The 27,366-nt window shown below is 42.7% G+C and overlaps 2 protein-coding genes, 1 long non-coding RNA gene and 1 other non-coding gene across 7 annotated transcripts; all 4 read left to right on the top strand.

The window, feature by feature from the left end:
* Positions 1 to 82: 82 nt before the first annotated feature.
* Positions 83 to 15,416, top strand: LOC118389274 (WAS/WASL-interacting protein family member 2-like). 2 transcript variants are annotated; one of them, XM_052527735.1, is made up of 9 exons: positions 83 to 513; positions 2,105 to 2,238; positions 2,713 to 2,845; positions 3,748 to 3,867; positions 5,430 to 6,200; positions 7,674 to 7,786; positions 11,806 to 12,040; positions 12,674 to 12,784; positions 13,149 to 15,416. In XM_052527735.1, the coding sequence occupies exons 2-9, from the start codon at positions 2,176 to 2,178 to the stop codon at positions 13,190 to 13,192; spliced, it is 1,590 nt and encodes a 529-aa protein (XP_052383695.1). In that variant the 5' UTR covers positions 83 to 513; positions 2,105 to 2,175; the 3' UTR covers positions 13,193 to 15,416. The 2 variants fall into 2 exon arrangements, with proteins under 2 accessions (XP_052383695.1, XP_052383696.1); XM_052527736.1 differs by lacking the exon at positions 83 to 513 and adding an exon at positions 1,318 to 1,826.
* A 121-nt stretch (positions 15,417 to 15,537) lies between these two features.
* LOC118389273 (cell division control protein 6 homolog) lies at positions 15,538 to 21,237 on the top strand. The gene is given in 10 exon segments (XM_035779158.2): positions 15,538 to 15,988; positions 16,539 to 16,853; positions 17,244 to 17,507; positions 17,714 to 17,913; positions 18,172 to 18,326; positions 18,698 to 18,804; positions 19,057 to 19,260; positions 19,263 to 19,296; positions 19,746 to 19,968; positions 20,703 to 21,237. Coding segments are annotated over 9 exon segments (1,692 nt in total). The 5' UTR covers positions 15,538 to 15,988; positions 16,539 to 16,579; the 3' UTR covers positions 20,934 to 21,237.
* LOC118389651 (small nucleolar RNA SNORD58) lies at positions 19,416 to 19,486 on the top strand. Its single transcript, XR_004826783.1, has one exon. It is a non-coding gene; the product is annotated as a small nucleolar RNA SNORD58 (small nucleolar RNA).
* Positions 21,238 to 21,439: 202 nt separating the features above from the next.
* Positions 21,440 to 27,100, top strand: LOC118389271 (uncharacterized). Of its 3 annotated transcripts, none has more exons than XR_004826704.2 (6): positions 21,440 to 21,532; positions 22,358 to 22,468; positions 23,105 to 23,277; positions 23,404 to 23,476; positions 23,689 to 23,912; positions 24,026 to 27,100. It is a non-coding gene; the product is annotated as an uncharacterized LOC118389271 (long non-coding RNA). The 3 variants fall into 3 exon arrangements; XR_004826703.2 differs by having other exon boundaries at positions 22,358 to 23,277; positions 24,026 to 24,916; positions 25,410 to 27,100; XR_004826702.2 differs by having other exon boundaries at positions 22,358 to 23,277.
* Positions 27,101 to 27,366: the final 266 nt, after the last annotated feature.

Genomic DNA, 27,366 nt, shown 5'->3' with positions numbered 1-27,366 from the left:
TTTTAAAATAAAATCTCCTGACGCAAGAACAGTCCCAAAATAAATGGTCAGTTGATAAACTCGTCGGCAGTGATCCTGTTACCTGCCTCCATTTTGTGTTGGACGGCCCATTTCCGGGTTCTGAAGGGAGAATCTCGCATTGCTTGCTGGTCAAGACGAGAGCAGAATAAAAAGTACATGAAATAGGATATAAACTGGAGATACGCGTACCTCGAATTAGTTTATGCACATAAATAGAACTTGTTTACAGCCATAGTTAAAACGCCAGCTGAATTCCACTTGACAGCTGTCGCGAGTAAACTGTAACTTAGCTAGCAAGCTAACTTTGGGTATCGGATTTAGTTGATTTCGCTAGGAAACAAATGAGCTGCTAGTGTTTTGTATTTGATTTTCTAAGCAAGTAACCAAGAGAGCCGCCTACTGCCTGGGATTGTGTTAACTAGCAAACTTGCCACAACTGCAGTGTCCATTCATGTTGTTATTGAAGACGAGACTCAAATCCTTCGAGACGGGGTAAGTCACTGCCAATCCACCCAACTAACTTTCGTTAGATCAACATGTTATCCAGATAGTGGATAGTTAACACACCTTTATATACATGTTACTTATATTGCTACATTAATTCAAACAGTAATGCACAGTTAAGTAGTTCAACTTTTAGGCCAAGAGGAAGGAATTGCATTTTTTTTTCTAACGTGCATGTTTTTGGGCTCGCTCACATGTCACCTCTTGTAGATTGACGGAGTGTGCATAGACATTGGCTAGCGACTCGAGAACACTTCTGATTTGGAATGTTCCCTTGTCAAATCTGTGCTTACAGTTCAGTAACAAACTTCATCACATTTTCTGCATATCATAAAGTGAAATTCAAGTGACACTTCTGACTCATGCCTGCACGTTTTAGGGTTGCTAGTTTGTTTTATATGACGTTAGGCCCAGAATAGTTAATGACATCATGCACTTTTTTCTCCCCTCATTTATTTACCCGTCCACAAAAGCATAACTCAGTTGGTCACATATTAGGTTGGAGAAGGAGCTGTACACCTCCCCTACCTTGTAAGAATGTCATAAAACCTCAGACAGGATTCACATTGTAGTCCATTGGCAATTCTCCAAGTAGGCGCATGTACAGGTGGTAACTGCCAAAATAATGAAAACACGACAGTAAATCAGGAAAGCAAGTGCTTCCACACAGGTGTGGTTCCTGTGTTAGTTAAGCAATTAACATCCCATCATGGTTAGGGTCATGTACAAAAATGCTGGGCAGGCCATTATTTTGGCTACTTTGGCTATGCCCCCATAGGATGACAATGCCCCGTGTGCAAGCATGAGTGGTCACTGAATGGTTTGGTGAGCATGAAAATGATGTTACCCATATGCCATGGCTGCCTCAGTCACTAGATCTCAACACAATTTAACATTTATGGGAGATTCTAGAGACATTTTGATAGGTGTAAATGGTTGGTGCCGGTAGGGCAAAAACGATAACATCAAATCTTGTCAATGGATGAGTCATGAAGTGGTGGGCTGTGCTGTCCACTCTCGGTTTCGCTCGAGGTAGCAATTTACAACGGCTGCTACGATTCCGTTCCTTATCGCCTCACTGGCAAGCTCACCCGATGACATTCCATTTGTTTCCCTCTTCTGTGAAAACCTTTTCAAACACTCTTGACAGGTAGCTTGTGGAATGGAGTTTAGAGTTGAGCGAAGGAGGGTGGGGTTTGCTGCGCGGCCTAGCTCGACGTGCTGTATGTCTGTATTCACAATGAGCTCCGCCCAGCCAGCGAACTGGTTTGGGGAGCTCTCCTGAGCTGAATCATTCTAGAGTGAGTATATTGCATGTAGAATTTGAGGATAGCTGTTTTTAGTGTGGGTCACGCCACCATTGTAGTCAACAACTACTAATAGAGGTGAATTGTAATGGTCCTTGAACAGATGTCCCAATGATATCTTGACTTGCCTGAATTCCATACAGTCTACCAATGTACATCCTCGTTGTGTCATGATTGACAATTTTACTCTATCCCCAGTTCAGGAGTGTTCATTTTTGACCCTGTTGTGTGCATTTAATTGAGCCAAGTCTCCCCTCTGTCTTGTTTCGCAGGAGTTTGAGGGTGTACCCAGAGCTGAGACGGTGAACAAGCCTCCCCCCCAAGGTGACCACAGAGGGACAGGATGCCCGTCCCTCCTCCTCCCCCTCCTCCTCCAGGACTGCCCCCTCCCTCCACCTCCAACCAGGTCAGTCCAGCTCCTAAACCGATGTTCAAAACATGACAAAACTCAGAAGTCCTCTGAAGGGTTTCTAGAGATTCATGATTACATGATAAAATAACTGAAGTCACTCATTATTTGCTGTTGTATTGTTAAGGATGATACGACACCTTCTGATGTTAGATACTATGCCTAATATATTATTATGCCCACATTTCCCATAGTATGATTGCTAGGGTTGATATGCCATGTTTATAAAGGCTTCAATTTAATGATGCAGTTTTTACCTTTTAAACAAATCCAAACACAAACCAAGAAGGTCCAAGCTGGCCAAACACACACCCATGCATGCACCATGTGGATTACTATCGACTTGCACCATAATGCTGCATTGCCATCTACTTTATCTGTTGCTATAACGACAGTACGGTATGCAGTTCATGTTATCATTTGCGTGGTCAACCTAACTAACATGGTGGTATGCGCTTATGTTCTCCTCAGGCGAACACTAGAGCACCTAAGTTGAATCGGGATGAGGCGAAGGGGAGAGGAGCGTTGCTCTCTGACATCTCCAAAGGAGCCAGGCTGAAGAAGGTTGGAGTGGTCAATGACCGAAGTGCACCTATTATAGAGAGTAAGTAGCGTAGTAAACATATAGGAGATAGAAACTAACTTTTGCACTCTCCTCAATTCCCGCTGACACACACTCACACACAGACTTTATACATGCATACAGTACCAGTCAAAAGTTTGGACACACCTACTCATTCCAGGGTTCACTTCCGCTTCACGGAGTTCAAGTAACAGACACATCTCAATATCAACTGTTCAGAGGGCACTGTGAATCAGTCCTTCATGGTCAAATTTCTGCAAAGAAACCACTACTAAAGGACACCAATAAGAAGAAGAAGAGACTTGCTTGGGCCAATAAACACGAGCAATGTACATTAGGCCGGTGGAAATGTTTCTTTTTGGTCTGAGTCCAAATTTTAGATTTTTAGTTCCAACCTCTGTGTTTTCGTGAGACTCATAGTAGGTGAACGGATCTCCGCATGTGTGGTTCTCACCATGGAGCATGAAGGAGGAGGTGTGAGGGTGCTTTGCTGGTGACACTGTCAGTGATTTTATTTAGAATTCAAGGCACACTTATCCAGCATGGCTACCACAGCATTCTCCAGCAATGAGTTGGACCGCGGTGTGAAGGAAAAGCAGCCAACACGTGCTCAGCATATGTTGGAACTCCTTCAAAACGGTTGGAAAAGCATTCCATGTGAAGCTGGTTGAGTGAATGCCAAATATATACTTTAATAATTTTTTTGAAATTGTTTTTTGGTTACTACATGATTTCATAGTTTTGATGTCTTCACTATTAATCTACAATATTAATCTACAAAAACCCTTGAATGAGTAGTGGTCCAAACTTTTGACTGGTACTATACATGCAAAATTCCTTGCCACAAAGCTTTCAACAATATAAATGCAAGCATTATCAAAACAACAGTGTAACAAGGACATTTGTACCTCTGCTTTCTCCAGAACCAAAGGAAAGTGGTGGTGGCTGTGGTAGAGGAGGAGGGAGCAGTGGTGGGTCAGGGGGAGGCCCTGGAGGCCTTTTCGCTGGGGGCATGCCAAAACTACGATCAGTTGGAGCTGGAGGTAAGCAGAATTCACAAAATAGGATTAGAATGTAAATGGGGCCCTATAAACTCAGCTTTATTTTTTGCCTGGTTCTGTTTAGTTACATTTGTTTTTCAGTTGCTAGCTGTGCCACTAGAGATCCTGGTTCGAGTCCAGGCTCTGTCGCAGCCGGCCACGACCGGGAGACCCATGGGGCAGCAAACAATTGGCCCTGCGTCATCCGCGTTAGGAGAGGGTTTGGCTGGCAGGGATGTCCTTGTCCCATCACCCTCTAGTGGCTCCTGTGGCTGTCCAGGCGCAATGCACTCTGACATGTTCACCAGGTGCACGGTGTTCCTTCCGAGTGACTAGCTTCCGGGTTAAGCGGGCATTGTGTCAAGAAGCGGTGCGGCTTGGTTGGATCGTGTTTCAGAGGATGCATGGCTCTCGACCTCCGCGAGTCCGTACGGGAGTTTCAGCGATCAGACAAGACTGTAACTAACAATTGGATACCACAAAATAGGGGAGAAAAAGGGGTAATTTAAAAAAAAAAATCCCCAGGTTTGTTTTCCCCAAGTTTTCACGCTCAATCACACTTTAAATGTGCACAATGCAGAAATAGCTCCGCCATTTCCTGGTTGCTAAAATTCAAATAGTCAAATCAAATTTGATTTGTCACATGCACGGAATACAACAACCTTACTGTGAAAATGCTTACATACGAGCCCTTAACCAACAATGCCGTTAAATAAATAGTTAAGAAAATATTTACTAATTTATCACATAATTTCAAGAAACTATAGTATAGAGAATCATTGTACCATCTAAAACGCTGTGAAATCTTTTCCATAACCAAAAATATGGTATTTTCAGTTGTTTGAAGCTGGTGTGAATAGAACACAGAACAGATTTACCACTTAAACTTGCTTTACCACTTAAACTTGCTTTACCACTTAAACTTGCTTTACCACTTAAACTTGCTTTCAATAAGAATAACATGTGTAACTCACATTTCTATGTGAATTTGGTCAGGTCGCCCCCAAAAAGTTACATATTGCAGCTTAAATAGAAAAAACAAATTGGATGTTCTAAGTCCACAGCAATGCTTATTTAGATTATTGGGTGTAGTTTAATGCAAGTTCGCACCAGCAAGAGACTGTTGTTCAGCAACGTTTCTGTAGAAAGTTGCAGAGTTTGCAAAACAAATGGCCACTGGATTGATGCAAATAATCATATAATTCTGTCAGGTAGGGATAGGCTACTTTGTAGTTAACGTTGAATTGTAGTTAACGTCTTGGAAAAGCCTTTCCATCTCTACCAGAAGAAGGTTGAGTGAAAATTCAGAATCACTGATGCATTTTTTTTCAAGTTCAATACATTTTTTATGACTATTGTTGAATTCCATTTTGTCTGGATTCTGTCCACGTTCTCCACAACATGGATTTAATAGGGCCCTATATAAATACACCACTATAAATATACTGCAGAAACAGACTGGCACCCAGGCAACTAGATGTTCTACATTTGCTATGAATCTTGATGTGAATGGGTGTATTTATGCATAGTGTTCTAAGATGTGTGTTTCTATGCCTTCCTTCCAGACGCCTCAGTGGGCAGATCCGCCCTGCGTCCCCCAGGCTCCAGACCTGCAGCCCCCCGACCCACCCCAGGCCGCTCTACCTCCCCTTCCCCAGGAGACAAACCCTCCCCAAGTGATAAACCTTCACCACCGGAGCCCCAGCGCTCCCACCACCCCTCTCTCCCTGACATCTCCCGCCCCTCAACCAGTGCCAGCTCCTCCCACTCCTCCAGTGGGGGCATGAAGCACAGTACTTCAGGCTCAGCTCCGCCCCCTCCTTCAGGCATGAAACATAGCACATCAGCTCCACCTTCTTCGACAGGGGCCATGAAGCCCAGCACATCCGTCCCAGCTCCTCCCCCGCCATTTAACCGAGGTGGTTACCGCAGCAATGTCCCGTCAACCCCGCAACAAAAGGCCCCAGTAGGCATCAGTAACAGCCGGGAGAAGCCCCTCCCCCCGCCGCCCCAAAAAGGCCCGGCTCCGCCCAGTTCTGGCGCTCCTCCTTCATCAAGACTGCCTCCTTCCTCCACGCGGCCGCCCACTGGTGGGTCCTCGGCGCCCCCTCCGCCCCCACCTTACAGGCACTCCATGGGCCCCATGGGGGACCATGGTGGAGATGGGGCTCCGAAACTTCCCCAGAGGCACAACTCTCTGCACAAGAAGAACACCTCAGGCGGAAGCTACAGCGGACGCAATCATGCACCTGCTCCACCCCCCTCGCCATCTCCAGGACTTCCAGGCGTTGGCAGACCACCCCCACCTGCCAGAGAGCCCCCCAGCAAGAGATCAGGTACTAGAAGATCAATCCTTTCTTCCACACACAATTTCATGGTCGGAAAGGATGGGTAGTAGCCATAGTCTTAGACATCTCAACATTGTTTATGTCCCATTATGCTGTCCGAGCATTGGACAGTTCCACTGAGTCAATTTTCTGAAAGGGGGCATACTGTTCATTACCTTTAGTGTGTTGTTGGAATGGGTATGAAGCCAATGTTGCAGATTTTACTACCACCTGCAGTTATAGAATGTTTGCTCACAAGTATACAGTGCATTCGGAAAGTATTCAGACCCCTTGACTTTTTCCACATTTTGTTACATTACAGCCTTATTCTAAAATTGATTTGTTTTTTTCCTTTATCAATCTACACACAATACCCCATAATGACGAAGCAAAAACTGTTTTTTAGAAATGTTTGCAAATTCATGCATTTTAAATATCAAATGTATGTAAGTATTCATACCCTTTACTCTGTACTTTGTTGAAGCACCTTTGGCAGCCTTGAGTCTTCTTGGGTATGATGCACCTGTATTTGGGGAGTTTCTCCCATTCTTCCCTGAAGATCCTCTCAACCTATTTTCAGGTCTCCAGAGATGTTCGATCTGTTCAAGTCTGGGCTCTGGCTGGGCTACTCAAGGACATTCAAAGACTAGTCCTGAAGGCACTCCTGTATTGTTTTGGCTGTGTGCTTAGAGTAATTGTCCTGTCTGAGGTCCTGAGCTCGCTGGAGCAGGTTTTCATTAAGGATCTCTCTGTACTTTGCTCCGTTCATCTTTCCCTCGATCCTGACTAGTCTCCCAGTCCCTGTCGCAGAAAACATCCCCACAGGATGATTCTGCCACCACCATGCTTCACCGTCAGGATGGTGCCAAGTTTCTTCTAAATGTGATGCTTGGCATTCAAGCCAAAAAGTTCAATCTTGGTTTCATCAGACCATAGAATCTTGTTTCTCATGGTCTGAGAGTGTTTAGGTGCCTTTTGGCAAACTCCAAGCGCACTGTCATGTGCCTTTTACTGCGGAGTGGCTTCAGTCTAGCCACTCTACTATAAAGGTCTGATTGGTGGAGTGCTGCAGAGATGGTTGTCCTTCTGGAAAATTCTCCCATCACCACAGAGGAACTCTAGAGCTCTGTCAGAGTGACCATCGGGTTCTTGGTCACTTCCCTGACCAAGGCCCTTCTTCCCCAGTTGCTCAGTTTTGGCTGGGTGGCCAGCTCTAGAGTCTTGGTGGTTCCAAACTTCTTCCATTTAAGAATGATGGAGGCCACTGTGTTCTTGGGGACCTTCAATACTGCAAATGTTTTTTGGTACCCTTCCCCAGATCTGTGCCTCGACACAATCCTGTCTCTGAGCTCTACGAACAATTCCTTTGACCTTATGGCTTGGTTTTTGACCTGACATGCACTTTCAACTGTGGGATCTTATATAGACGTGTGTGTGTGTGTGCCTTTCCAAATAACGTCCAATCAATTGAATTGACCACAGGTGGGCTCCAATCAAGTTGTAGAAACATCTCAAGGATGATCAATGGAAAACTGCTGCACCTGAGCTCAATTCCGAGTCTCATAGCAAAGGGTCTGAAGACGTATGTAAATAAGGTATTTCTGTTTTTTATTTTTTATAAGTTTGAAAACATTTCTAAATTGTAATTGTAATTTAATCAATTTTAGAACAAGGCTGTAATGTAACAGTGGAAAAAGTCAAGGGGTCTGAATACTTTTGGAATGCACTGTAATTTATTGGCTGATCCCTCCTGATGACCCGGATGGAATCATGTGATCCTTACTTGACCATAGAAAGTCCTCAATGGCACGGCCCATGCTAAATTGGGCTTTTGGGCACTAGAGTCGTCTATCTATCTATGGTAATTAGGTCTGACCCCATTTAGTCGATTGTTTGGTCGATAGGCTGATGGTCGACCAAGATTTTTTTTGTTGTTGTTGAGCAGTGGGAAATATGTTTTTAAAAATCATGTCCGATTCATGCCTGTCTGAGTGGACTAATCCATTACGGAGGCTGCGGGAATGGCACACCAGTAGTACATTTACCGTTAATCCCCATTTCTAATCTGCAATGATTGTTTGGTTACGGTTATTTCTGTTAATGCCGTCATTAAATTATTATTACGGTCTTACTGTTCTCGTTGTAGGAGTGGACACATTGTTTGCAGAGCACACAACCCAGGCTACACTTGTGAAGTTTTGGTTTATTTCATTAGATTAACAAGTTGTCAATGTGTTCATTGTCTTTTGTTTGGAGTGCTATTGTCAATCTTGAGTAAGGACACGCACCTGATTTATACATTTAGAAGTAGGACTAGTCTACCTGGCCTGCGGCAAATGTAGGCCTATAAGTGTGGCTATTTGGGGATCTGATACCATTTCTGATTTTCTTAACTCGCCATCACTGTGGAGCATCTCAAAGTATATTTTTCTTCGCCTCAAACAGCAAGTTAAGTCTATTTTTACATCCATTGAGAATGACAATAATTCCTCAATGTACCTATTTGAACCATCTCCCTTTCGATTATCCTACCACTCAGCATGAGGGGGGAAAAATCATGTTCAAACCCGGTGGACACATCATTAAATAGACCTAAGGATGACTTCTTAGCCCTTGCGCAAATAGCCTACAGCTGTGTCTGTCTGTCTGGAGCTCACTGGTGTGGGAAACTCTGAGCGCCAAGAGAATTTTATACACTGTTGCAAGTTTGCTAGTTAATGGAAAAGGTTGCCGACCACTGGTGTCGTCTATTACTGGCAGCAGCGGGCAGAGGGTCGGGAGTAGGTCTTTGTTCTTCTGGTTAGGCTGTATAGATCTCTGGCTTCTTCCCTCTTTTAGCAATTTGTATGTTTTAATTGAAGTGTCAATGAGCTCAGTAGCCTACATATAGTTGATTTTGAAAAATGGATAGAAAAATACACCTTTACAAATTTTGCCAATTGATTGTTCTTGTTTTTTGGGGGGGGCAGCCCTAATGGTAATTGCAATATAACAATTGCTCCACCTTTTCAGACCTACTTGAAGTAGGACCGAGGGGTTGATTTGGAATTGAACGTTTTGAATACGCAGCCGCATATTGTCATTAGACGGCTGAGGCCTTTGCCACAAGGCCTCCTGGTTTCTCTGCATTCCACAAGTTCTCTGGAATATTCTGGCATTCCTTGCGCTCTCGTTCTCTCTCTTTGACAGCTTACAGTATCTTGTCTTTATTGCAACTTGACCAGTCCAGATTGCTTGGGCATGGTCTGTTATTTAAGGACATGCAGTGTATTTGGAAAGTATTCAGACCCCCTTCATTTTTTCCCACGTTTTGTTACGGCACAGCTGCCTTCTAAAATAGATGAGGGCAAAAATTATTTCATCCATCTACACACATTACCCCATAAGGACAAAGCAAAACAAGTTTTTAGACATTTTTGCAAATGTAAAAAACAATACCTTATTTACTTAAGTATTCTGACCCTTTGCTATGAAACTCAATTGAGCTCAGGTGCATCCTGTTTCCATTGATCATCTTTGATGTTTCTACAACTTGATTGGAGTACACCTGTGGTAAATTAAATTGATTGGACATGATTTGGAAAGGCACACACCTGTCTATAATAAGGTCCCACAGTGTACAGTTGAAGTCGGAAGTTTACAAATACATTTAAACTCAGTTTCTCACAATTCCTGACATTTTAACCCTAGTAAAAATTTCCTGTATTAGGTCAGTTAGGATCACCTCTTTATTTTAAGAATATGAAATGTCAGAATAATAGTAGAGTGATTTATTTCAGCTTTTATTTGTTTCATCACATTCCCAGTGGGTCAGAAGATTACATACACTCAAATAGTATTTGGTAGCATTGCCATTAAATTGTTTAACTTGGGTCAAACGTTTCGGGTAGCCTTCCACAAGCTTCCCACAATAAATTGGATGAGTTTTGGCCAATTCCTCCTGACAGAGCTGGTGTAACTGAGTCAGGTTTGTAGGCCTCCTTGCTCACACACACTTTTTCATTTCTGCCCACACATTTTCTATAGGATTGAGGTCAGGGCTTTGTGATGGCCATTCCAGTACCTTGACTTTGTTGTCCTTAAGCCATTTTGCCACAACATTGGAAGTATGCTTGGGGCCATTGTCCATTTGGAAGTGCCATTTGCGACCAAGCTTTAACTTCCTGACTGATGTCTTGAGATGTTGCTTCAATATATCCATATAATTTTCGTTCCTCATGACGCCATCTATTTTGTGAAGTGCACCAGTTCCTCCTGCAGCAAAGCACCCCCACAACATGATCCTGCCACCCCCGTGCTTCACGGTTGGGATGGTATTCTTTGGCTTGCAAGCCTCTCCCTTTTTCCACCAAACATAACGATGGTCATTAGGGCCAAACAGTTCTATTTTTGTTTCATCAAATCAGAGGACATTTCTCCAAAAAGTATGATCTTTGTCCCCATGTGCAGTTGCAAACCGTAGTCTGGCTTTTTATGGCTGCCTTTTCAGGTATCTGAGCGGCCTTTCAGGTTATGTCGGTATAGGACTCGTTTTACTGTGGATATAAATACTTTTGTACCTGTTTTCTCCACAAGGTCCTTTGCTGCTGTTCTGGGATTGATTTGCACTTTTCGCACCAAAGTACGTTAATCTCTAGGAGACAGAACGTGTCTCCTTCCTGAGTGATATGACAGCTGCATGGTCCCATGATGTTTATACTTGCCTACTATTGTTTGTACAGATGAATGTGTTAACTTCAGGCGTTTTGGAAATTGCACCCAAGAATGAACAAGACTTGTGGAGGTTTCTTGTTAACAAGAAATTTGTGGAGTGGTTGAAAAACGAGTTTTAATGACTCCAACCTAAGTGTATGTAAACGTCTGACTTCAACTGTATATCCGCAAAAACCAAGCCATGAGGTCGAAGGAATTGTCCATGGAGCTCAGTGACAGGATTGTCGCGGCACAGATCTGGGGAAGGACAACCATCTCTGCAGCCCTCCACCAATCAGGCCTTTGTGGTAGAGTGGCCAGACGGAAGACACTCTTCTGTAAAAGCCACATGACAGGCCGCTTGGAATTGATTTGGAAAAGCACACACCCGTCTATATAAGGTCCCACAGTTGACCGTGTATATCAGAGCAAAAACCAAGCCGTGGGGTCGAAGGAATTGTCCGTAGAGCCCCGAGACCGGATTGTGTTGACGAACAGATCTGTGGAAGGGTATCAACACATTTCTGCAGCATTGAAGGTCCCCAAGAACACAGTGCCCTCCATCATTCTTAAATGGAAGAAGTTTGGAACCACCAACACTCTTCCGAGAGCTGGCCGCCTGGCCAAACTGAGCAGTCCAGGCAGGAGGACCTTGGTCAGGGAGGTGACCAAGAGCAACAATTGAATCCATTTTTTAATAAGGCTGTAGGGTAACAAATGTGGAAAATTCAAAGGATCCGAAGATTTTCCAAATGAGCTATACCACTTTTTTTCAGGTTACTGTAGAGTACAGTACATTCATTTTTCAGAAAGTTACAGGTTGGAAGGGATATTTTTGCACCTTATTTGCTGTTATGTGATTATTATAATCAGGCATCATCATGGTCTTACTATTGTGTGTGTTTGTTTGCTACCAATGCAGCCCCTTCTGCACCCAATCCTGGGTCACGAAATGGGGGTGGTGGGCACGCCCCTCTTCCCCCCCCCCTACCGGATCCACAGTGCTATCACTCCCAACACCACCTCCTCTGAGCCACCCCACCACACGCGGGGGCCCAGGCCCCCTCCACCCCCTTCATCTTCCTCCCGCACCGGACCCCCGCCGCCTCCCCCGCCCATCCGCAACGGATACTCCTCATCCTCCAAGTCCAATATAGGTGAGTCAGTACAGGCTAATTTCCTCCATCTCCCAGTCCTGGTCCTCAGTGCCCCCTGTACATTCTGGTTTTCATGGAAGTCCAGTTTTTGAGCAGCTGTCACTGCGTTTGATTAATATGTGATTGACGGTTTTTCATCGCTTTTTAGAATCTATTTTGTGTTGAGTATTAACCTCCACAGCCCTGAACACGGTCTACGTTGGATCACTATTGCCATTTTGTTAGCTCTCAAACCAACAGACATGTTGGAGACATTAGTAGCCTAGTTGTTGTTGGTAGTAGATTGTCAGATATTATAGCCCCATATTCAAATGCCAGCTCAGTCATGCAAATGTCCCCCAGTAGTTCCTCTTGCATTGTGACCAATCCAGAGCGTTCATAGAGTTCATAGATTGCACAGTCAGATTAAAGTTTCCAGGAGAACTGACCGTTGTGCATGGCTTTGTTAATGGAAATGGACATTACTAGAGCAAGCTCGAAGTAAAAAAAGCATGACTTCTAATTTGTTTATATGCAGGACCAATGCTAAAATGTTACTGTACTTTATTAATTATATTACTATACTACGGTGTTGGCCTTAATTTGTTTGCTAGTTTAGTGTTATCTTGACCTTTACCTTTTCTGAACCCTCAGAGGATTTTGAGTCCAAGTTTGACTTCCACCCAGTGGAGGACTTCCCAGCCCCTGAAGAATATAGGAATTTCACCAAGATCTACCCCAGCAAAAGCAATAAACCTGGACCTGGTACAGGATTAGGCTTCATTCATTCTCCACACCACTGCCTGCATACATACTGTACACAACATCCAATATATGGCCTCTGCACTACTGTCACAATGTTATTACCATATGTAATGTCAGCTGGGATTGAGTTAAAGCGAATATCGGCTCTTTCAAATCGTCTTTCCGTGATTCCTCGCATTCTGTCGACTTGCCTCCTTTGCACTTGTATTGGAGAAGGTCCATGATCCCTCCCCTTCTCCAATTTGTTTTGAGAATGATGTGAGGAATTGAGAAAAGATTAATAGAAAAGAGCCACATGGTTGTTTTTTGGAGGTAAGAAATGACCTGATGTAAACTTTTTTTTTGTTTCCTCTACTTCCTGTAGGCATGATCCGAGGAGTACCTCCAGCGCCACCGGTGGCTAGGTGAACTATGGAACTCGGGAACAAAATGACTTTAATTAATAACTCAGTCTAATCAGAGGACGCTCAGGGGAGTGGCGTGACACTCGAAACACATACATGTCTAAACATAGACACTTTATATGACCACAAGGAAACAAGTCAACCCCAAACGTTATAGAAAATTCAATAGTCTTGTTAGACGCTACGTTTTTATAAAGCCCTACACTACCATTCGCTCTCTTTTGCACAAACACTTCAGACACTTCTGTTTCAGCATGATGGAACAAATCCACTCTGAACTGAGGTGCTGAAGAACAGACCTGTTTGACTGTTGTGGACACAAGCGTTGCATTGATTATACTTTATAGCAGCAGGACCAACTAAGAATTCTGCATTTCATCTTTTGAAATGTGTGCATAATCCACGGTAATGATGTTGTTGATGATTTCCTGCGATTTATGAATGATGTTTTTAAACTGTTCTATTGTTAACTGCAGTAACTGTGCCATCAGTGGGAAAATATAGGACACACACCGTTGCCAACAATGCGTTGTGTCAATTGGTGTACGTGGTGGTTTTTTAAATGCCCTTCTTGATGTGCCAATAGGTGGGTGGAGTAGAATGAGGGGCCTCTCACACTTAAAGCTGTTGTTTGGATCACACAGAAATTGCTTAGTTTTTAGGTATCTTGTTTTTCATTACTTTGAGTAATGAAATGGGGACAGGAGAAATTACTTGAATGCTTGTCATGTTATGAGAGGTTGAGTCTTGCTGACAGTGAGTAACAGTCTTTACATTGTGTGAGGGGCATTCCCAATTAGATATTTTTAATTCTTCCTCATGGCATTGCTCTGTGGCAGCATTAACTGCTTAACCGTGGTTTATGATTGCCATGTTTTTACACTAGAGAACAGAAAATGCTGCTCTGATTGGTTGCATTCTAGGTTTATCTGAAACAAAAACACTATGAAATGCTTCAGGGATCTGCCGCTCTTCTTTAATGAGCATTAGCTGCCAAAGCTCCTTTACTTTATTGATTAAGGAAGGTGTTTGAGAGTACTGTATGAAATTCTACTTTCACTTTATTCAATGCTGTCCCTGTTTCTTGCCACAAGGGGGTGATCATGGTTAAATTATTACCCTCATTCCTTTCTTTGGACCAAGGGTAGTTTTGTAGGGCTGTTAGTCATTCAACCCCATCTTTCAGGAGTTCCTTCAAGGAACAAAAAAAATGTAATCTCTTTTTTAAAAACTAAAATATTTGATTTTACTGCTGGTGGCCCTTTTGGAATAGACCGTATCATGGCCAGAGGGAAACAATAGTGCTTGAGTTTTTAATGCATTCCTATGCAAGGAACAGTTTTGTATGTATTCTCACTTCTCGTTGGTAGCATCTAACCAAAAAGGAAACACCTAAGTGCCAGGGGAATGTGTAGGGCGAAGTTGCTGATTTGGGGTCTGTTTTCTATATTCCCTACTAATGCTTAAGGTTAGGATTGGGGAAGGGAATCTTATCCTAGATCTGTACCTAGGGGAAACATCACCTGGAGCACCAGGGAACTATTTAGGCAGAGTAGGCCCCATAAATGTCATCATGGTGGATTTATATAATTTTTATGACTTATGAGCTCCCTAAATGTGTGCTACCTAAATGTAATGACAGTAGTTATTTCTGTTACGATTCCACTACAGTGAAAGAAAGCTTCATGAGAATAGATTCCTTTTCTCTTCTCCATTCCTTTTATGTAGTCCTCAGGCTGGTTGTTGCCTTACATATCTGTCATACTTATTGGTACCAGTGCATTTGTAAAAAAAAAAATATATATATATATATATATATAATTTTTAATTATACTCACTTTTTATATTAAAAATGCAATAATTAATGTATATTTACATAAAGTATGAGGAATATGGAAATTGTAGTTATCAATATTTTAATGTTTGTAAAAAAGCTTGTAATATAGGGAGTAAATTGATTAAAAGGTTTATCAACAGGCCAGTTGTGGGAGTTGTCTGACAGCCAGAGAGACTGGTCTCTTTGCAGCACTTCTCTATATGCCTGACTGTGTGTAACTTATTATTATATTATGTAATTGATGGATATGTTCTGTCTCACACAGGTGAGTCATTGACTGTTATTCTCATGTTCTCACCCTGTTCATTCCTACCATGGTCATTTCACTTGTTAATCAACCATGTTTTATCATTTTGAAATAAATATATGATTTTGGGGGGGAAAAGGGGTACATTATTGTCCATTGTATTTTACTCTTTATCACCATGTCAATCATATTTTAAGCTTCTTGCAAATGCAATTTACAGTAAATTAATTTGGAAGTTAATGATTGATATAGCTGACACAGAAACATGAAGAACTCAAATTAGTTGGTTGTACAGTTACACACATTACATGTTTACCAGAGTACATATGCGTAAATTATAGTAATACTCTCAAACTGCAATCAAGTTACTAACAACACTAGAGAATATTGTGTCAAATGTTACACCAGACATTGCTGAATTTCCCGGGAAATATCCAGTCCGCAGAAATATATATTATTGAAACTCCCGCCACCATGTACGTGTGTGACGTAGACACTGGCGCTCCTGACAATCGAAGATGAACCAATGAGAGCCTGGGAAATAACAAAATGCCACAAGACGGACAAATCAGACCGTAGCGGCGGGAAGTCCAGCTGACTGGGGGAGGAGTTTTGGAGACATTTGGCGCAAGTTTTGTTTCTTGGACTCGAGCGCGCCGGAGACACCACACGAAATCCATCAAGACGAATACTTCCTAATCAGGAACTAAAATAAGGTATCACTACTTTCAATGCATGTGTACCATTACGTTTGATTTGACGGGGGGGGGGGTTGGTCAATCCGTAAAGTTGAACTAGTTAGTCAGATATAAAACAGTTTGTCGAATACACCAATAAATATATGTCATGTTTTCTTTGATTGTGGTATTTTACACCATTTCAGTGTTTAATAACAGTAGTTATGAGGACACGTATTGTTGTCGCCATTGAGTCTGCAGATACAGTAGTTACTGAGAATTCACACCATTGTGATTGATGGCCCTTGTCTTTTGTAATGGTGATTTTTATTTTTGCAACCGTGCAAAGATAAAGAGTCATGCTTAACAGTAATGACATTAACTGTGTGGAAAATACTGAAACTAATTTGATCAGGGGAGACCTGATAGCTAGGATGGATGGTAATCATTTGCTATTATGTGGTTTCGTACCTCTAAAGATATCTACTCATTTCAAATCACTCTTGATCATAAGATCATTGTTTTTTCTTGGAGTCTATCTATTCATGGGTGTTGTCACAATGGTTGACCTTATCTCTTCCCCCTTTAGTCTTTTGAAACACATCTGCACGCTAAGTGCTCACAGCGAAGATGCCCAGCACACGTTCCCAGGCTCAGCCCATCCTCCAGTTCCCCAGATGCAAGTCCTCCAGGGTTGACTTAAAAAGGGTTGACTTAAAAAGCACCAAGAGCACATCCCAGAAGGAGATCCAGTCCCTCTGCTCCGTGGAGTCTTCTAAACCGCAGCCCCTTCCAGAGAAGATCCAGCTAATGCCCCGCTCACGCAGGCCCGTGGCACACAAAGGCATAACTCTGTGCCCAATGCGGACTCCAAGAAAACCCCTCAGCCCTCGCAAACGCACAGGTATGGGATTGTGTTATTATACACAACTTTGAAAGTGTTTCACTGTCTAAAACTTTAGGTAATTTGTGATTTATTCATTTTTTACATATTCTGTGCAACATTTACGATGATAAACCACTTTAGGTAATTTGTGATCTTTACATATTCTGTGCAACATTTTAAACTGCTAAACCACTAGGTAATTTGTGATTTTTACAAATTCTGTGCAACATTTAAGCTGATAAACCACTTTAGGTCATTTGTGATTTTTACATATTCTGTGCAACATTTAAGCAGGTAAACCACCATGCTCGAAACCTTTTTTCAACTCTTGATGCAAACGTGACATGCTATCCGAAAGACAGACATCTTGTTTCTAACCTAACCATGCGTTTTCTGTGTGTTTCTCAGGAGATGAAAATGGCTGTAACCTCAGTGCCAACCTACTGGGCTCTCCTCCCAAACAGCCCTGTCTTACCCTGGCCTCCCCCCGCAAGCTGGGCTTTGATGAGAACTCCCCCGTTCTATCCCAGAGGAGTCTACTGACCCCCCTGTCACCAAAACGGCAGCGCCTCTCCCACCCCAGGGCCTCCACCAGCAGACTCCATGAGATCCCCAGTGGGAGCCCATCATGTCCCCGATCAGAGGGCACGGTGGTCGGCCTCTTTGCTGAAAGTAAGACATGTCTTTCTCACGTTCTCTTCCTTTTTTCCTCACTCACGTTCTCTTCCTCGTAGCTTTTTCTCAAGTGCAAATGAAAAGCGTTAAACTCCAAAGAGAAATGTGTGCCTTTATTTGATTGGTTCATTATTCTAATGTTTACTTCATATAGACTTAAGGCAAACTATGAACCCCTTCTCCCTCTCTCCATCCCTCTCCAGAGTCTAAGTTCCATAGTGTGAAGCAGGCCCTCCACACGGCTGTCCCAGAGCGCCTGCTATCCCGGGAGGCTGAGAGGTCCTCAATCCGCTCCTTCCTGGAGGACAAGACCCTAAAGGCCAGCCCAGCCAGCCTCTACATCTCTGGAGCTCCCGGCACTGGCAAGACCGCTTGCCTCAACTGTGTGTTGCAGGAGATGACGGTTAGCATCACTGTTTGCATTAGTCTCCGCTTTGTTAATGATAGGTTAATTGTTAGCATTAGCCTAGCATTGGATCTGTTGCCTTGACAGGATTCAAACACTCATTAGCCTAGTGTTGGCTCTTGAGTGGATCCCAATACCTCTACCATAAGGTGCAGAATCACTTAATTCCACCCCTTGTGTACAGCCCTGAACCCTGTGTAAATTTAACCCCATTGATTTCTGTTATGTGAATTTAACTATTTCTTCTTGATCCAGGATGAACTGAAGGAGATTCAGACAGTGGTGATCAACTGTATGGCTCTGCGTAGCTCCCACGCCATCTTCCCCCTGCTGGCAGAGAAACTGGGGGCCTCTGGGGGCCACACTGACACCAAGTTGCAGAAACTGCTGACCAGCACGGGGCCTACTGTGTAAGTATCTAGCTACTGTGCCAAACCATAACCCTGAACTATAACTTAAATCCATGACACTTTCGCAAAGGTAAATGTAGAGTTTTTCTTTATAATAATAATAATAATATATGCCATTTAGCGGACGCTTTTATCCAAAGCGACTTACAGTCATGTGTGCATACATTCTACGTATGGGTGGTCCCGGGAATTGAACCCACTACCCTGGCGTTACAAGCGCCATGCTCTACCAACTGAGCTACAGAAGGACCACTTTATCCAACAACTCTGAATTTACACCATTAAAAAACCCACAAATATTTGAGAAAGGAATTGCATTTTGCCGACCGATAAGTTTGGTCTATTAACCTTATTTCTCCTTCTCTCCCCAGTCTTCTAGTCCTGGATGAAATGGACCAGTTGGACAGCAAGGCCCAAGATGTTCTCTACACCATCTTTGAGTGGCCGTACCTGCCCAAGTCCCGTCTCTGTCTCATTGGTAAGAACCCCCTAATATACAGTGTTAAACAATATACACTGTCTCTGGTATACACATTTTATTGGACGTTACAATTTCTAGTTAATATCTAAGGATTCATCTGAAGATTTCACCCTAAAACTTCATATACACATCTGCCCGTCTCCTATATTTACATTCCATCCATTCAACTCTCAGCCATTTCCTCATATGGGCTGTCGTTAGGTCTTCCTGTATGCAGACAGGTGTAATGACGGTGTCGTGCCATTCTAGGTATCGCCAACGCTCTGGACCTGACGGACAGGATCCTCCCCAGGCTCCAGGCCCTGCCTCGTTGTCGGCCCCAGCTGTTACACTTCCCTCCCTACAGCCGCCAGGAGCTCGCCGCCATCGTACAGGACAGACTCAGACATGTGTCCGGAGAGGGGTTACTAGACGCATCGGCCGTGCAGTTTTGTGCCAGGAAGGTGTCTGCTGTATCGGAGACGCACGCAAAGTTCTGGATATCTGCCGGTAAGGGAATGAATTGACTAATATAATAATAATAATATAATAATATATAATAAATATATCTAAACTAAACTAGACTAAATATCTTAAATACACTGTATTAATAATAAATAACATGTTGGTTGCAATGATGACTTCTTAGGACACCTTTGGATTGCCCATGAAAATAAATGTAAGATCAAATATGAGTAACCAAAAATGTGCGTTTTACTACGGCTAGTTATAAGTGGTCTCGGAGAGTTGGTATGGGAAGGGAAAAGGGATACCTAGTCAGTTGTACGATTTGAATGCATTCAACTGAAATGTCTTCCGCATTCAACCCAAACCTCTGAATCAGGAGCGCTGCCTTAATCGACATCCATGTCTTTGGCGCCCGGGGAACAGTGGGTTAGCTGGTTGAAGTTTTGTTTGAGAACAGAAAGTGTCATGAAGCCGGTTCCTCTGTGTTACAGGAGAGCTGTAGAGCTTGTGGAATCTGACAACAGAAAGGCAGCAGCAGAAACGACAGCGTCTCGTGTGAGCGTGCCCCAGGTGGCCAGGGTGCTGTCGGAGGTGTACGGGGACCGCATGTCCTCGTCAGAGGGAGAGAGCTTCCCCATCCAGCAGAAACTCCTGGTCTGCTGTCTGCTACTGCTTACTCGCAACAGCAAGAACAAGGAGATCCCACTGGGCAAGGTGAGAGATGGGCACTGCATTGGTGCGAACTCAGTACTACAACACAAGTTTGTAAATTGAGAGCAAACATTTTGTTTTTTGCCGTTAATAACTTTCTAATACACCTTGATATACACCGAGTGTACAAAAAATTAAGAACGCCTGCTCTTTCCATGACAGACTGTCCAGGTGAAAGCTATGATTCCTTATTGATGTCACTTGCTAAATCCACTTCAATTAGTGTAGGAGACAGGTTAAAGAATCTATTTTTTTGCCTTACACAATCCATGACTCAATTGTCTGTTTGCCATTGAGGGGGAATAGGCAAGACAAAATATTGAAGTGCCTTTGAACAGGGTATGGTAGTAGGTGCCAGTTGCACCAGTTTGTGTCAAGAACTGCAACGCTGCTGGGTTTTTCACACTCAGCCATTTCCTGTGTGTGTCAAGAATGGTCCCACCACCCAAAGGAGTAGAACGCATTGGAGTCAACATCTCTGTGTAAAGCTTTCGACACCTTGTAGAGTCCCTGCCCCGAAGAATTGAGGGGGGAAATGGGGTGCAATGTTAGGAAGGTGTTCCTAATGTTTTGTACACTCAGTGTACATGCATCATACAAGTCTAGGTAGCTAGTAAGAATTAAACGTAGACGACAGTTACAGACGTTTTCTCTTGCACTGACCTGGTTACCACTGAAGGTCATTGGGTTGCTGAAGCTTAGTACCAATTATCTGACTCTTCTTCTCTATCCCTCAGCTCCATGAGGTGTACAGCCGTTTGTGTGCCAAGAGACAGGTGGGCGACATGGGCCAGGGCGAGTGCCTCTCCCTCTGCAGTCTGCTGGAGAGCCGGGGCATCTTTGCCCTGAAAAAAGCCGAGGCGGCTCGCCTCACCAAGGTTTCTCTGAAGATTGAGGAGAGGGATGTGGAGAATGCTCTGAAGGATCGCACCCTGCTGGGCAGTATCCTGACTGCTGGCCTACCATGACCTTTCACCTTTATTTGTGCCTTATTTTGTTTGTTTTGGGATTCCTTTTTTTTCTGGTGGGGTGATTCATATCCAACTATGACCTACCTCCCTTTTCAGAACAATGGGAAATGCAGCAATTTGTTAGATTTTTATTGACAGATGAACATGGACTGGAAACATTTCAAATGGTCAGTCAAAATGACCAGCTGCTTTTAACTTGAGTTGAAATGCTTATTTATTTTTGGGGGATGAAAACCTTATGTACATTTATGTTGTAATAAATTAGTGTACAAACTTAAAAAAAAATTGTTGCTCTTATTTTAATTCAGCAAGAGGCCTACTATTTTTTTGTTAATCATGGTGAATCAAAAAAAGAAACTCAAATAAAAACAATGTTTTTGTAAACTGTCGGCATACCTATCAAAATCATTAACTTTTTAGGAAATCTAGCCTTAGTCCTTATTTAAAAAATAAATTAAAGGCCTGCCTGCTACTAATGAGCTTTCCGTGAAATATGCAGTGCACGAAAACGGGTGCAATGACAACAAGTGAAAGTAAAATATTTAAACCAGCAAATCCATTGACAACCATTCAGCCGGGGGAAGCAAACAAGAAAGGTAAGTCCTTCATTAGCTAATTGAATACAGTACCCACAATAATTGCACAGTGCACTTTCAACTGTTGAAACCGAGGTTGAGTTTGAATTTGCAAACAATATCAACACAGATCAAGTCATCCATATTGTGAGTTCAGGTGCAATTTCTGTTTTCTCCTTTGTGGTCCTTCTGAATAGCATGCTGTAGTTACTAAGATACCTACTATCAGGTTGCGTTATAAAGGGTGTTTCATTTATTATTCTGGATTCACACTTGAGCATGGGCATTCACACTTGAGCATGAGCAATTTCCTGTAACAGAAATGCTTATTTGTAGGTTTCTGTCAGAACCAACAACAGCCTAAATGCCTATGTTCATGACCACCTGATCTGGATAGCAAACATTTTACTCTATCCCACATGGCAGTCATATTAAATATAATACTGAACAACGTGTATTTATAAAGATAGTAAACATGATAAATCGCCCGAACTGCGGAAAGCTGTCGTGCGAAGTTAGTGGCGATATCCTTTAACGTGTTCTACACAGTTTGTGACGGGGTGGAAATCCCATTTCAACATGGGTGAAAACTACCAACCGCCTGCTTGCCAACACTCGAAGAACATCTCAACTATAATGTAGTGCAGCTTTTATTATTCTTAGCAGTTTTCATAAGAAATGCCATATGAATAACACGGTTGACTGTATTAGCTTGGATAGTTACACTGCTGATATTCATATGAACGTGATGCATTATAGTAAACCAAGTGGTGAACTGCCGCAATGTTGTTTTCCAAATGAAGGAGTGGACCTTTAACTGCTATCACAATTCTATTCTCTACACAGTATGAGCATACTGGCTCTAAAAGGAGTCTCTCTGGGGAGAAAGCGGAGGCGGGCAGTGCCTACAAAGAAATGTCACTCTGATGGAATTGACATTTACAATGAAGCTGGAAGGTGAGTTGTATGTATGGGACTGACACAGATTCCAAACAGCATATCTATCACAAATATTGATATTAATTGTAGAGCTCAGAAGTGATATTATATTATAAGGCAGAAGTAGCCTGGGTACTAATCTGTTTGTGCCATCATGTCACTCCTTGGCATACAAGGAGTGGCAAGGAATGGTGTAATGGCACAAACAGATTGGAACCCAGGCTAAGGCAGAAGATAATATTGACCAAAGATCTGTCTCTGTTGTGTTGAAACAAAATCCAGCAGGAGAGACCAGTCTCACCTGTACCCAGCTGTCTGTCCATGCAAACAGACATGTCTATTGATCCTCCGTTTAACTTCATGACAGAAAATATATCTACTGATCAAAAGCCTTTCTGGTTTGTGTTCTCTTGTTCTGCTCATTTGTTTCTAATCAATATTTTGAAGCAAACAGTAAATCACCAACGTCCTGTAGTTTTATGAGTTATACATTGAATGTGCTTCTTTACGGGGCCCAGCAGCAGAGACCAGTTTTGTCCACAAACAGTGACCAGTCAATGGGACATCAAGAACAATTCAGGCATGGGAACACTGGGCATACATAATAATTTATCACGGCCCCCTCTTTTATCGTCTTTATGTCTCCACATTAAGGCATGGAGTCAGGACTCCCTTATGTTTGACCTTGGGTCTAAGTTCTCTGCTGACAGGATCCAAGAGGAGAGAGCCAATTCTCCTGGACCAAGCTTTGAGTCCTTTAAGAGTGACTGGTCAATGGTTCATCCGAAAAGACAATTCGGGTAGGAAGGCATTTCTACTGATCAAAGGTGAGTGCTTTAGATCTTAGAGCTAGACAGACAATTGCTGTATTCCACCATGTGCCAGATACTTTCTGGGGGGATGATGATCATCGATAAGGTAGCACTGTGATGCGTGTTATGTCATGTGTGCAGAGACCAGCAAGAGAGATCGGAGTCAGACATTCCCTGTGGCCGGTCTACGGCAGACATGTCCTCCATATTCAAGGTGAACTGACTCGTGTCTTACAGTTAAAAGTGAATGGATAGTTTTGTGATATTTTTGTGACCTTTAACCTCTGACTACTGTGTGTAGTCTTTAAACCCCACAAGGTTCAATGACCCACCAGGAAATTCAAATTATGAAATATGATTACAGCATTAAACTTTCAGATAAATGTTTGTTCTTTACATATTAAGTCCTGTTTTTGCCTATTCCAGTTGGTTGAAGACCAAGTCATCACATTTGTAAAGAGTGAATTAAAGAAGTTAAAGAAGATTCAGAGTCCAGATCATCCAGAATGCTCTAACAGTCAGGGGAAGGGTGGTGGTGTACAGTGAAGATGAGAACCAGGAGAGCAGTGCCAGAGAGGGGGCTCTGAAGATCACACTGCACATCCTGAGGAACATGAACCAGAAAGAGCTCACTGACACACTGGAGAACAGTAAGATCTTTAATATGCCCACAAACAGTTGACTTGATGTACAAAAATATGTATTAAAAGTACTATGCCTTTAATAGTATGCTTCAAAGTACATTTATCCTTGTCATTTTCAGATCTTTTAGGGGAGCTTGCTGTGTGTCAACCTAAACTCAACTTTAACAAAAGGAACTTTGAATGAGTGTTTGAAGGAATGGCTACACAAGGAAACCCAACACTTCTCAATCAGATCTACACCGAGCTCTACATTCACAGAGGGTGGAAGTGGAGAGGGCATTAATGAACATGAGGTGAGACAGATCAAGACAGCATCCAGGAGATCAGCAACACAAGAGACACCGTTCAAAATGCAATGACATCTTTGAACCCTTACCTGAGCAAGACAAACTAACAGAACTGTCCTGACAAAGGGAGTTGCTGGCATTGGCAGAAGTTAATTCTGGACTGGGCTGAAGGAAAAGCCAATCAAGATATCCAGTTGATATTTTCACTTCCTTTTCAAGAGCTGATTTAAATAAAAAAAATGGAAATAAGAGTCCGCAATCTCAGACTTCAACAACTATAATGTGCTGTTTGTATTTGATGGTCTGGTGTGATGTTTCAAAGTCAACCTCAGTGGATGTGCTGCTGACAAACCTCATTCAGGGGAATCTGCTTCCCTATGCTTACATCTGGATAACCTCCCGACCAGCAGCTGCTAGTCACTTTGAATTTGTACACCTGAGTTTTTCCCAGTGTACATTGTGGATCCTCCAGTATGGCAGAGAGCAGCTTCACCCCTGAGTCTCCTGGGTGATTGTAGCTCAGGTCCAGCTTTCTCACATGAAGGTTTGGACCGCAGCGCTTCAACTAGAGAAGCACAGCCTTCCTTTGCGACTCCACAGAAGGACAAACTGCAAATAATATGAATTTCACTCCAAGTAGTTGGTTGGAAGTAGGCTAGAGTGTGATCCGCCTCGAGCCACGTTGAGTGAAAATCTAGTAACAAACTGTTTGATGCTTAAAATGTGAGTTTACTTTAGTAATTTTAATATCATAAACTGATTTTACTAACCTGAGTGTCTGCAGTTTAGATCCTCCAGTCCAGCAGAGCAGCTTCACTCCTAAATTCTGGCATGCAATATGTATATCATAATTGATTGTTGCCCGGCCTTTGTTGGTCTGTATGGGAAGACCTCAATTGAATAATCCTCTCGTCTCGTTCTCAAAGCCCATTGGATGAGAAAGTCAGAAGTTTCTCCCCTCTGACCTCCTCGAATGGGTTTTGAGGAGATCTTCCCTCTGTGTTTCTCAACCACTGTCTTGCGTTCTGCTTTTACATTGTGAACCATGATGCAGAACGCTGGATAAAATCTGGCCTAAGAAAATGTGACTTGATTTCTCTTGAAAGCTGCAAACACATGATTCAGTGAGAATACTTGAAAATGTTTATTTGTTGGATAGAAAGATTAAAAGGACAGTAAATTAAACAAAATACTAATAATCGTGTCCTTCCATTAGATGCCTGTGAGCCAACACTGGACGCAAACACGGCACACAGAAAACTGTCAGAGGGGAACATGGGGGAGAGAAGAGCAGCCGTATCCTGATCACCCAGAGAGATGTGAGGGCTGTTGGCAGGTGCTGTGTAAAGAGGGTCTGAATAGGCGCAGTTATTGGGAGTCGGATCGAAGAGGAAATTGGAGTGACAGAGAAACATCGGCAGGAGTGGAGAGTGACTGTTGGCTTCGACGTAATGACAAGTCCTGGAGTTTGCGATGCTTTGACAACAGTTACATCGCCTTCCATAATGCTAGGAGTATTGCTTTACCTGCTCCCTCGTCTTATTCGAACAGAGTAGGAGTGTATCTGGCCTGGCTGGCACTCTGTCCTTCTACAGTGTCTCCTCTGGTACACTGAACAATTTGCATACAGTCTACTTCACATTTTCTAACCCTCTTTACCCAGGGTTTAGGGTTGGGAATGATAGTGTGCCTGTGTCAGGTAGAGCAGCCTCCAATTTGAAACTCAGGCCAGAATTCCATCTAGTTGATTTTGGCATTGCGGTGTTAGAAGTATGTTCACGTTGCAGTGCAACGGTTTCGCTCCAGACTTGATACTCGATTTAGAACCTGGTTTTAGTGGAAGCCCTGGTAGGATGTCGAGTTACCCACCCTCCCTTCTAGTTTTACCTTGATAATTCATTGCAGTCACACAGATTTTAAATCTGTGACACACTGCTGTGCAAATCAAACACAATTTCGGTGACCTTAAATAAAATGGGATTTATTTATTTTTCTACTCTGCTTCACCTACAGCAAACAACATTTTTGGTTTAGTTGAATTTAGGAGTTAAGCATCCTGAGTGAGAGAAAGTTTGTTTTATCTGGAATAAAAATCTTAAGATTTGTCCAGATCACAGCCTTAAACACCACTTGTAATTTAGGAAATATGTGTTGAACATTAATGTAGGCTAATTGAGTTATAAATCACATACTATAGCCAGATCTCCAGGCCATTGAACTCCTGTTACCTGGTCTCAGAGCCACAAACCATTTTATGTAGTGAAAGTGTCTGGATGAAAATGCTGTTGAGGAGAATGTGACCGTTTTGGCTGAGAGACCACTGAAAATGTTATCCCGCTAGATAGTGATGCGATAAATACATGTAAGTAACTACTACCGTCCCAAGATGAGTGGCGGTTCTGACAGCAGCACTAGCTATTATGCATCCTCATCGGATAAAGAGTACTTCCCCTAAATTTGGGTAGGAAAAATGTACTTTACTTGCCTATATACTATACAGAGCGGGGAAAAAAAAAAAAGTATGGCATGCCCCAGATATTCTGTATTTCACACAATATTCCTACAGTAAAATCAGAATCAATACTCAGTCTGCCTGTACTTTAATATATTCTTTATTTTCTTAAACAAAATTGAAGTAAAAACCTTTATGTAGAAAGACAAATTCCCTGTCAGTAGCGTTCCACCTAAGGTTCTTGATTTAGGGCCTCCAGTAGACTCCCGTCTATTGGGTTGTTCTCTTCTACTGTGTGAGTCAACGTAAGAATATTACACCAGAGTCAGTACCATCTCTAACTCCCTACTAGCTCATGAATTAACTCACTAACTTGTGAATTAACTCATGCAGACTTTCGAGAAACACAGTGGGAAGAATGTTAACAGCAAATAGTGTTAAAAGAAAGTTAAAAACAGCAGTGTCCATTACAAAGGCTGAATAAAGAAAGCAAACATGTGAGCAGGTGAGCTGTATAGTACACATCGTTGTCCAGTCACCTCTGGCAGTGTTTTCAACTAGTATTGAAATCGGGGGGGAAAAAAAAGAAAAAAGGAATCTACATGATTATCGTCACAAAATAAAATCTCTTTGGCATAGATTACCCACCCGAAAAGCGCACACAACCTTAAAACGTACTTGACTAAAAACCTGTGCATCATCATCATTCTTAGAAAACAGA

This window comes from Oncorhynchus keta, chromosome 10, assembly GCF_023373465.1.
Source record: "Oncorhynchus keta strain PuntledgeMale-10-30-2019 chromosome 10, Oket_V2, whole genome shotgun sequence".
Classification (NCBI taxonomy): domain Eukaryota; kingdom Metazoa; phylum Chordata; class Actinopteri; order Salmoniformes; family Salmonidae; genus Oncorhynchus; species Oncorhynchus keta.
The sequence above is the reverse complement of the archived record's forward strand: the minus strand, read 5'-3'. Positions and strand labels throughout refer to the sequence as shown.

What these genes read in the sequence shown, in the direction of transcription:
- LOC118389274 (XM_052527735.1), top strand. Translation starts at nt 2,176, where the DNA reads ATGCCCGTCCCTCCTCCTCCCCCTCCTCCTCCAGGACTGCCCCCTCCC. An exon ending in ACGATCAGTTGGAGCTGGAG is followed by an intron (nt 3,868 to 5,429) that starts GTAAGCAGAATT and finishes CCTTCCTTCCAG; the next exon opens with ACGCCTCAGTGGGCAGATCC. An exon ending in AAGCAATAAACCTGGACCTG is followed by an intron (nt 12,785 to 13,148) that starts GTACAGGATTAG and finishes TACTTCCTGTAG; the next exon opens with GCATGATCCGAGGAGTACCT.